Genomic DNA, 11,296 nt, shown 5'->3' with positions numbered 1-11,296 from the left:
ACCCCTCTCTCTTTTCGTGCCACTCTTTCTCATTGTCATTCTCCTCCTCTTTCATTTCCCCTTCCCTTCCCTTCCCCTGCCCAACCACCACCTTCCCCGTCCTTCCCTAGATTTGGACGAGATCTGATCGCTATCTATCTCTTCCGCGCTTCCTCGAATCTGGATGAGACTAGATCTAGAGAGAAGGAGGAGGGAAAATGGTGATATGGCAAGAAGAGGAGGGTTGAAGTGAGGAAGAATAGAGGAGAAGGAGTAAAAGAAGGGGTGACGTGGAAAAGGAGAGGTGGTGGGGGAAGTGAGGGGGAGAGCGGCATCGTGCGGTGGAGGTGGGGACTATGGTGGTGGTGATACCAAGGTATGTGACGCGTGGAGGGTGACGAAGTTTTACAACTATCCTCCAAATACACAAAATTTTTTTCTAAAATTTCTATATTGAACTACAGTAAAATTTTAAATAAATTTTCCAAAAACAAATCATTCGAATGGACCTATCATCACATGTGCAAATACAACTTAAAAGTATGGATTTAGCATTCCAAGACTGAAGATATTACTTTGTTGTACTAGTAAGTAATTTTGTGGGAGTTAATTTTGATTGGGTAAATCTTTAGGGGGTTAACAGCGACCATTTTAATCTTACCCTCAAAAATTTAAAAAGGTGCGCACCTTCTTTCTCACCATGGTACGACTCAGTTGCCGGACCACCTAATTTCCTCTAGGTCCTATCTCTTCCCAGCGTAACCAATGAAACCCAACCTCTTCCCGAGGCTCAGCTTCGTTCCCGAACCTACACTCCCATCGCTCGCTCGCTCTTTCGCAGTTCGTTGAAAATTTCGCACTCTATTTTAAGATCACTTTATCTCTCTCACACTTTCTCTCTGAAAAACCCCTCATTTTCCCCTTTCTCTCTCACACACTCACGCACTTCTTACTTTCTCTCTCTTAAAAGCGAAAAAGCTCATCCCCCATTTCTCTCGCCCGACTCAAAAACCCTAGAATTTGCCCAATTTTGAACGATCGATTTTCAGCTCCATTTTTCACTCGCGCAAGATTCACGTAAGTTTCTGGCTTTCATTTACAACGTATAATCGTGTGCTCATCTCAAACCCTAATTTTCTCTGTTGCATATAATTAGTTATATTTGCTGAGTGATAAACACCAGTGTTTGCATTTGATTGGCTTTTTTTTGGAGAGGGTTTTAGCATTTTAGGCTTAGGTAAGGCTTATCCGCAGCTGAGAATTGCTTTGCATTTTCAATTTTCGATTTAATTCGGGATTGGGTTTTTGAATTGCCATGCAAGTGGATTTTTTGATCTTGGCTGGACTATTGCTTAGACAATCGTTACACTTTTGTTTAACTGGTAAAGTCTCAGGCTTTGCAATTTTCATCCTTAGGGCTTCTTTCCCTTTTGGCCTTGAGTGCTTCACTTTAAGGATGATAGAAGAGACTGTTTTTTTGCTTGACATGTTGATGCATTTGTCGAATGTAGAATCGTCAGGGTTAATAGGTTTGTCAGAGCCCCATGAGTAATTAAAGCCATGGTTTAGTTTTGTCATCTTCCGCTTGAGAAGGTTTCTACTTTGGTAATCTGATTAATGTGCTACGGCTTTTGTTTCTTCTTCTCTCACTTTTTTTTTATAATTAAATTTTTGAGTAGTAGGAGAAGTTAATTTGTAGGAATGCATAATGAAACCCAAATTTGTTTTAAGTTTGAAGTTTTAGTAGCTCTTAGTTTGTTTATACTTTTCAGAACTGGAAAGATGAAGTTTTACCATTTTGTATGGTGCTACAGAAATGCGATAGTGTTTCCTTTTATAGGCTGGTTGTGAATCTTTATCTTGCAGTAAAGGATGAAATACCTCATAAAATTTGCTGCATTTACGACACGTGTAATTTAGATTTGATGAATCCAATCCATTTCCTAGTATTTATTGCTAGTATAGACTTTTAGTTATCTATTTTATTGTAGTAGATGTTGCAGATTATTGAACATAGCAGTGTACACATGAGAAGAGATGAGGGTTCATAATGGGAACTAGCACCTTTGTTTTAGTCTGGTAATATACCAATAGTTGTGTGGTGAAGTGCCACAATGGATTGATTTATTTGTGGTGACGTAAACAAGTGGATCATGTAATTTGCTTGACATGGGAGTGATGATGCTTGGATTTATGACTTTCTTTAAATGTAATGGAACTACAAGTAGGTTGGGAAAGCTTGCAAGCACGTGTATGATGATGGAGGTGTTGAGTAGCTATTTAATTAGGAGAAAAGTAGTGGCTGGAGATGGTCATGTATCTCCTCATCATGAAGCTTGGATATATTTAGAATGTGCAACTTTGATTATGGTGTCAGCTGTACAGGATGAGCATAAATTTTTCTAGAACTTGAGCATGGAATCTTGGAATACACGCTTGCTCTGCTTAGCAGCAAGATAGATTTCATCATTTTAAGTAGGTTTTTCACCTTTTCTGGACCTTCGATACCAGTATATTGCACTTTGTTATGAGGACAGAGCATAAAAGCTATTTTGCAAAGGTCTGAATCATGCAAGACAACTCTGATTATATTTCTCCTATTCTTTTTCTGAAATTGTATTTTCAAATTCTAGTGTCAAATTTGTATTTTCAATGAATCATGCATCTTTTCATTCTTGTTTGCTTTGTTGGTTATATTGTCTTTCTAATGTTCTTTGGTCAATTTTTAACATGTCTAGTGTTTATGAAAAAAATGGGCTGATTTTTGTCAGGACATTTTGAGGCTGGAAAATTGATTGCGGATTGATGCTTGGGTTTGGACAACAGTCATGAAGCTTTATTTTTTATTTTGATGAATTATTTGCTGCAACATAAGCAGAGTAATAGAGAAGTATTCTTGAAACTCTTGTTAGATCATTATTTTGTTGATTTATGCCGAGCACACTAAGTGCGAGGATTTTGGGTTCTAATCATCTATGCCTGGCAACGAAGTTGGAGATAGAGTTCACAATTTTTTTGCACAAGATAATTTGCCCCAGGGACAGAATCATACACAAGCTCTGGATGGGAATTGGTCTGTCTTAAGTAGTAATTTGTGGCCTGGAAGCCAGAGACAAGTTGGTCTAATAAGTACCACCACAAAAAACTACAATCTACAGCAATCAGGTAGTAGTAGATTGACTGCTTGAATGACTTTATTTTGACTTTTTCCCTAAGCTACTATAGTTTTCCTCAATTGCTTATAAATGCCTGTCTTTTTGGCTTTTGTCCATAGTTGATTTCTAACTTCTTTGGATGATTCTCTAATAGCCAATTGGACATATGTTTTTTTTTTTTTTCGTGAGCAGGTAGTGATAGAGGACAGGTTGGTAACCCATTCCATGGATCACATGGCTTGACCTTTGCTCTATCATCTCCAAGGCCTGAATTTGGTAAGAGTCAGACGCAAAGCCATCAACCAAATTTCAATGTCATGTATGGCAATCAGTTCTACCAGACGAGGCAAGATGAAACAAATTTTCTGTCAATGGATACAAGTTCCGATCAGCGTAATCTAACCTCGAGAACTATAGGATCACAACAAGTTAGTGCTCCTGAAAATCAAGGAAAATCTTCAGTTAGGTCCGATACGTCTGGACCCCCTGTAGGTTTTGACTTTTTTGGTGGTCAACAGCAGATGAACCATCAGCAATTAAGTATGCTGCAGTCTTTGCAGCATCAGTCGCCTGGGCCAAATGATATCCAAGTGCAGCAATTTATGCTCATGAGGATGCAGGAGCTTCAAAGGCAGCAGCAACTTCAGCAAATGGATGCAAGGCAGCAGGGTCTACTTAATCAGATGCCTCCCTTTGCCAAACAGTCATCTGGTAGCCAACCCACTCCTCTGATTAGCAGTGCTGTCAACTCTGATGCATTGGGTTACCATTGGGCAAGTGAGTTTGGTAATGCAAACTGGGTGCAGCAGCATCCACCAGCTATGCAAGGATCCTCAAATGGACTTGTTTTTTCACCCAATCAAGGTCAGACACAGCGAATGGTAGATTTAGTTCCTCAACAGGTTGAACAATCTCTTTATGGAGTTCCTATATCTAGCTCCAGAGGCAGTCTAAATCAATATCCTCAGATGGTGACAGAAAAACCTTCAGCTCAGCAACAAGTAAGCTTTGGTAACTCTCTTCCTGGTAACCAGTATACAGCATTTCCTGGTCAAGTTAGTATGCACGATAGGAATTCAATTGCTAGGCAGAGATTTCAAGCTGAAAATTCTTTTGGACATGGTTCTGGTCAAGCTTTAGGTAGTGGAATAGATATGGAGAATGTCCACCAAGCGAACTCCATGCAGAGAAATGAACAGACAGGGGAATTCCGTCGGAGGCAGGAACAACTGGTTCCACCTGAGACCTTGCAGGGAAAAACAGAGAGACAAGATATTGCTTCAAGGGATGATGTTACCTTAGATCCTACAGAAGAGCGGATTTTGTATGGTTCAGATGATATCTGGGCTGCCTTTGGAAAGGGCCCTAACATGGGGGCAGAGGGCTCTAATCCGTTCGATGGTGCAGGATTGAGTGGATTTTCTTCCATTCAAAGTGGCACTTGGAGTGCTCTTATGCAGTCTGCTGTTGCAGAAACTTCTGGTAGTGACACTGGGTTACAAGAAGAATGGAGTGGTTTAACGTTTCAAAATAATGATATTCCTTCAGGGAATCAGCATGTACTGTCATGTGATGATGGTAGGAAGCTGCAGACACCTTTGGCCAATGACCATTTGCCCATGGCATCATCTTTTGCTTCAGGAACCGCTCCTCCATCAGGTGACTCAAACATGGTGAAAAACTATCAGAATGCCCTGGGATTCCAGCAATTTGAACGCAAATTTTCATATGAAACTGCTCAAAGACTGCAGGCAAATCCTTCTCAAGGACTTGATCAATCCTCTGCAGATGGTGGAAGGTGGTCAAATGGTATTCCAGTTCTGAAGTCTGGTGCTGAAGGGAGTCAATTGCATGGAAATTTATCTCATTCTCTTGATGCTGAGAGCAGTGCATCTAGACAACTGTTAAATAAACCAAACGGCTGGAATGTTTTTGGGTCCATAACACCCTATGAAGATGCGGGAGTAACTGTTCAAGGGACTGAAAACTCATTGCAACATTCTCAAAGCAATGATCATAAGCAAACTATGCATAGGGAAGTGGTTGATGGTGGAGCCCTGTTTAACTCTCATTCTGGTCGTGATGCAGCATCTGAAATGGAGCAGGTAAAATCTGCCTTGAGAAGTTCCCAATTGAATAAAGAGGGCTTTCGATCAAATAATGCTGCTGCATTATCGGATTCAAGTACCATAAGGGCTGGTGAGGGAAGTAGTCAGTTTCTTCCAAACAGTTATCATCTCAATTCTTGGAAAAATGCTGATCCATTGGTTAATTATAAAGCTGGTGAAGTTCTAGGAGGTTCACAGCATGGGAATAAGATTTGCTCTAGTAAGGAGGAAGGTAGAGGGCATGATATGGAGAATAGTGATAAACAGGAGAACTCTAACGACAGCTACCGCTCTAATATGTCCCACCATACTTCCGCTGGTGGTCAAAAGGAAAATGCTGCTGCAGATGCTATTGATTCAAGGACTTTGTCTGCTGGCAATCAAAAGTCATCCAATCAAATGGCTAGGAAAAATCTGACTTCTCGGAAGTTTCAATTTCATCCCATGGGAAACTTGGATGATGATGTTGAACTTCCTTGTGGATCAAAAAAGCCAATCCATTCACAGCCGGCGTCTCATTTTGGGCAGTCAAAGTTATTCAGTCAGGTGCCGAAAAATTCAGTTGACACAGAAAAGGTGAATATATTACACTTTAGTCATGAGTAATACATGTGTTAATTGCCACACATGCTAAATTGGATAATATTGATTTATAGGGGCAATCAGCTGATATGCAAAGGAACAACAAAGGATTTGATGAGGTGCACTCCCCAGGCAACTTCCCCGGTTCAGTTCCCAATATATCTTCTCCATTCAACAGATCTTTGGATTTAGGCACACAAGACAAGACTTCTCAATCGAGGTAATTGATTTGGTTTTGAATTATATTTTGGCATGTTTTGGTATATGAAAACTTAAAAAATCTTCTATATCAGGAACCTTGATCATGATTTGCTGCAGTTTTTAAGTTCTATTCTACTGCTCATTTCTTTTTCCCTCACTAATTTGTATTTGTACTTGAATGCATTCACTGCTGTGATCGTTGTTGTAGTCGAAACATGCTAGAGCTACTTCACAAGGTTGATCAGTCAAGGGAGCATGCTGCTATGATGCATGCCATTGCTTCTGAGCCCAATGCAGCGTCTGAGACAGCTCAAGCAGAAAACTCTGATGGGTCTGTTAGTCGGCTTCAACGGAGCCAGTCTTCCAACTCTCAGGGCTTTGGTTTACAACTTGGTCCTCCAATGCAACGGCTGCCAATACCAAGCCAGTCCTTGTCCTCTCAAAACTCCCTGCAGGGCGTAAGCTCCTTGCTTCTAACCACCCATGCTGCATCTGAAATTGGACAGAAGGGTCAAGCACCGTTGGTTCCCTCATCTTTTGTTCAGTCTATGCCTTCTTCCAGTGAAAGATCGCTTGGAGAGAATAATAGAGCTGGAGTACCTGGTCAGACGGGCAGTCAAAGCTCCCCATATAACATGACTGGAAACTTCTCTTCACCGTTTAATTCTGGTTTTCCTCATTCAAGAGGTCAGCTACAAATTCAAGAGATTGCTTGGGCTAGTGGACAGTTGTCAAGATCTAGTCAATCTCTGGAGACCTCTTTTCCTAATGAGGCTGCGAGCATTCCTCAAGGTAATTTTGTTTTATCAGGTACCAAGCAAATCAGTACAAACATTCTGCCTGGAAAAATTCTAGCCACACAAGTTTCAGCTGGCAAGCCTGTACTTGTTTCTCAGCCTTCAACTGTGTCTAATACTTCTCTGCAAGGCACCTCCTCTAAAGCATTGCCAAATATGTGGAGCAATGTCACTGCAGCACAACATTTATTGGGTGCTCAGTTTCGTAAGGTGTCTTCACAATTTCCCCAGTCAAATCAAACGAATGTTGGAAATTTAACTTCTGCTTCTCTAAATCAATGTGATCAAGATGGTAAACAAGGAAACCTTCAATCTGAGTTTGGTGCAAATTGTGTGAATGCACAAGGCTTCCGTTCTGAGGAAGAACAGCTTACAAAGGAACGTGCTAGCCAGCAACCTTCATCAGAAAATATGAACCTTGTTCAGAAGATGAATGAATCACAGGGAAAGGAACCCATTGTAAGGACTTTATCAGATGGATCTGCTGCAAATTCTGTATCAACGCAAAGAGATATTGAAGCCTTTGGCCGGTCTCTGAAACCAAATAACTTGCTTCAGCAAAATTATTCATTGTTGAACCAAATGCAGGCCATGAAGAGTGCAGACGACGATCCAAGCACTAGGGTCTTGAAAAGAATGAAAGGATCAGATAATGGTCTAGGTGGTCAGCTTGTACCTCCTATAGCTGGGCAATCAAATGATCTCACTGCTGTCGTTGGAGATGCATTAGTTCCCCGGAAGACACTTCCTTCTGTAGATCCTACCATGCTAAGCTTCTCAGCACCTGAAAATAGTATGGAAAGGAATCTTGCTTCTGAACATGGTAATATAGCGTCTCAGAGTGTGCTTGCATTTAGTCGAGATGGTTCTCAGAGCAGTAATAGTGCTGCCTCGACCAAAATTGACCACTCTAAGATCAGTCCCCAGATGGCTCCTTCCTGGTTTAATCAGTATGGAACCTTCAAAAATGGGCAGATCTTGCCTATGTATGATGCACGCAAACCTGTCATTTTTAAGACTGGGGAACAGCCTTTCACTCTTGGAAAATCTTCCAGTGGCTTGCACACCCTCAATTCAATGGAGCCATCGAGTGCTGCTGCTGTGGAAACGAATCAAGTTGGTAGCATCAGGCATACGGCAACCCCCTCACTAGCAGCTGAGTATTTATCTTCTCATATTTTGCCTTCCATTGCCAGTGGTCAGCATCCAGTAATATCGAAAACCAAGAAGCGCAAGAGTGCTACTTATGAACTTAATCCCTGGCACAAAGAAGTGTCACAAGGTTCCCGATGTCTTAAAAATATCAGGTGTGTATCGTTAGTGGGACCTATTAATGAGTTTTAGAAGAAAAACACGGTAATTTTGTACTCAATGGATGCCACTTGCCATTTCTATATATAAAAAGGAAACAGAATAGAAGAAAATACATTTTTTATTTGAAGAAAAGCATTAACTTGATTTTCTTATCCACTAATTCTTGTGGTTTTGACTGCTGACAGCATGGCAGAGATTGGGTGGGCTAAAGCAGCAAACCGACTTGTTGACAAGGTGTGGTGGTGTTTTTGAGTAGATCCTTCTTTGTGAATTTATTTATTTCTTTACATGGTTTCAAGCTCTGGTGGTTTCTTTTGTCATTATAGGTTGAAGATGATGTTGAATTGATGGAAGATGGATCACTGATGCTTAAACCAAAAAGAAGGCTTATCTTGACAGCACAACTTATGCAAAAATTACTTCGCCCTCCACCAGCAGCAATACTGTCTCTGGATGCTAATTTAGAGTATGAGAGTGTGGGTTACTCGATTTCTAGATTAGCATTAGGTGATGCATGCAGTCTTGTCTCACTCGCAAATGACAAGTCCAATATGCTACGTGATAGCATAAACAGGTAATAACTTTTTTTTTTTTAATGCTATGCTAGTTTTTTAGTCACATGAGTGACATAACAGCAGTTGTTGATTATTCGCCTTTTTATTCTATTTCTGATGGCTTCAATTTCAAATGACTCTCTAGGGATATTGATGAATGCAGAACATCAGAAAGCGTTGAAGATCAGCTTCTGTTGAAAGTCATGGATGATTTCACAGCAAGAGCAAGAAGGCTTGAAGATGAATTTTTGCGGTAATTTTTGCATCTTCATCTTGTTAAGCTTTGGTTTCTGCAGGATGGTTCCGAAGGATCTAATTTAACGAGTACGGAGAAAGGTGTATGTTGGCTGTAATAGTTTTTACTTTTGAGTGGATTATATTTGGATCCATCTGCTTTAACAATTTTGTCCATTTCTGCTGAGAGGATTTTGTTTGTCTCTGCTGATTCTTTAAGTTTGTAGCATATTCAAATCCATCATTAGCTGTTCATTTGTGTGAAAGATAGCAAAGGCATGCACATGAGTTCACCTTGAAACATTTGGCTAACCTAAAAACATTAAATCAATTGATTCATCATGGTAGAGGAGAAACAGTGCATACTCGAGTTTTGGATACTAGATGCGTGTCTGATCTATCAGTCAATTTCTGAACTTGGTGGTCTGTTTTCCAAGAAAATTTTGCTTCTTTACAATTTCATTCTATCTTTTAATCTGATTGTAAAATGGTCAAGATACTTCCCTGATAATCTGTTTGACTAAAATGTATGAGCAGTTTTGCCCTTCAGAATGTAGTTTTTGACTTGTATTGTTTCAAAAAACATGGTCACAGTCCTTACAGCTTTGCACATTGACTATAGTAGGAAAAAAATAATGATGAATTAAAGCGCATATTAGTTGCAAGATTATGTCTTGGGAAGGGGGAGGGGGGGGAGAGGATTAGTGAATTAAATGAAAACATTATATTACTTCAGTTGGTACAAGAAATTTGAAAATACACCAATTTACTTGCTTTTTTTATTAGTGCCACAATTTTGATGTTAGAGCCAAGAATTTTTTTTTTTTTTGCGGGGGTGTGGAGGGTTGGGCTGGGTGGTAAGGGGGGAGGGATTTGGGTTCAAGACCTTCCACTTAGTTCCCCCCCCCCCCCCCCCCCCAAAACAAAAAAAAAGAAGAAAAAAGGAGCCAGGATTATTAGTTTGTCTACAGTTTTGCATTTTGGTTTCTTGCTATCTTACCTCCCCCAACCCCTTGGGCGAAAAGAAAAAAAAACCTTTGTTCTCTGACAAATGTGCTTTCTGTTGGGCAATTTTTCTTTTTTGGGTCAACGGGTTGGTGGCGAGGTTCTTATCATGTTTCTGGTTTCCTGCCCTAATTCTTTGCATCTTTTGATGTAGGTTGGACAAGAGAGTGTCAGTTTTGGACTTGGTAGTGGAATGTCAAGATCTAGAGAAGTTCTCGGTGATTAATCGTTTTGCTAAATTCCATGGACGAGGGCAGGCTGACAATAATGAGGCTGCATCTTCGTCTAATGCAGCTGCTAATACTCAGAAACCCCATCCTCAGAGATATGTTACTGCTCTTCCTTTGCCTAGGAATCTCCCCACCAGAGTACAATGTTGTTCATTATGATTATTAATTAAAATTTCCCCTTTTTCTGGCTGTCTCCTCACATCCTCGCATCCTTGGTACATTTCGTGCTGGCTGTACACTGGCACTTGCACCAACACAGAAAAAGACAATGAGATTGCTGAAAGGAAGAGTGAAAGTACTAAATTTGTCTCTTTGAATGCGATGTCATTATTGCGCAATGTAAGTTCAGCTCCTGTACATCTCTCTGGAATTTGAAAGGACTTGGGGTGCCCCATGATTTTTGGTGAAAGTGGGGAGTATACAATTGCAGCCTGATACATCAAAGATATGCAAAAGTAGTTAGGATATATATAACACATAATATATTTCTCGTATCAACTTGTAGCGCATGTTTAATGGCTACTTCAGCAAGGGTCGAGGTTCTTTAAATTGGATTATCTTAGGAAATTTGTTTGCCTGCATGTCCTTGACTTGGTGGGTATTATTTTGCTCTGAATGTATATTTGCTTTACATGTTTTTACTTTTTCCTTGTTATTTTGGGTCAGAAAAATGCTAAGTTTGATGCAGTGTACTTTGTATTGGATGCTTCTGGTGTTGGAAGAAGTTAGCTGCGGTTCTATTTAAGAGTTGATTAATTGACTCAATTGACAAATTTGGCAGTAGTGAAGATTTGTGTCTATTGTGAGGATCTACAAAGCTGCTATTTGAGGTGGGTTTGAGATTGACATCTGTCATTTTAAGCTTGTGGCACATATATGTTGTACTGAATGTTGGCCATCTATTGTCTCCTGATTACTTTGTGAATTAGAGGATGCTGACTTCTTTACTCGATACAGTCTGTTTTGTGTTTAATGAGGCTGCATGGAAACTGGTTGTAAATTAGTTATGGAAGTGTGTGCTTAAATTGAAGTTTTAGAATTAGAACCATAGTTTCCCTAAACTGGGATGAATCCAAATAGTTTACAGTTCCTCACTTCTCAATCCCCAACTTCATCCAAGTTTATTTTCATTATGGA

General features: G+C 40.1%; 1 protein-coding gene across 4 annotated transcripts; it reads left to right on the top strand.

Moving 5' to 3' along the window:
• The first annotated feature begins 886 nt into the window (after window positions 1-886).
• Window positions 887-11,084, top strand: LOC113767666. 4 transcript variants are annotated; one of them, XM_027311834.1, is made up of 9 exons: window positions 887-1,056; window positions 2,751-3,144; window positions 3,327-5,818; window positions 5,899-6,044; window positions 6,234-8,129; window positions 8,322-8,370; window positions 8,463-8,710; window positions 8,836-8,943; window positions 10,084-11,084. In XM_027311834.1, exons 2-9 carry the CDS (start codon window positions 2,955-2,957, stop codon window positions 10,316-10,318), a joined length of 5,364 nt encoding a protein of 1,787 aa, XP_027167635.1. In that variant the 5' UTR covers window positions 887-1,056; window positions 2,751-2,954; the 3' UTR covers window positions 10,319-11,084. The 4 variants fall into 4 exon arrangements, with proteins under 4 accessions (XP_027167635.1, XP_027167636.1, XP_027167634.1 ...); XM_027311835.1 differs by having other exon boundaries at window positions 2,751-3,147; window positions 8,854-8,943; XM_027311833.1 differs by having other exon boundaries at window positions 2,751-3,147.
• Window positions 11,085-11,296: the final 212 nt, after the last annotated feature.

Source organism: Coffea eugenioides, chromosome 4 (genome assembly GCF_003713205.1).
Source record: "Coffea eugenioides isolate CCC68of chromosome 4, Ceug_1.0, whole genome shotgun sequence".
NCBI classification, from domain to species: Eukaryota; Viridiplantae; Streptophyta; class Magnoliopsida; order Gentianales; family Rubiaceae; genus Coffea; species Coffea eugenioides.
This window is presented reverse-complemented; position numbering and strand designations above follow the sequence as displayed.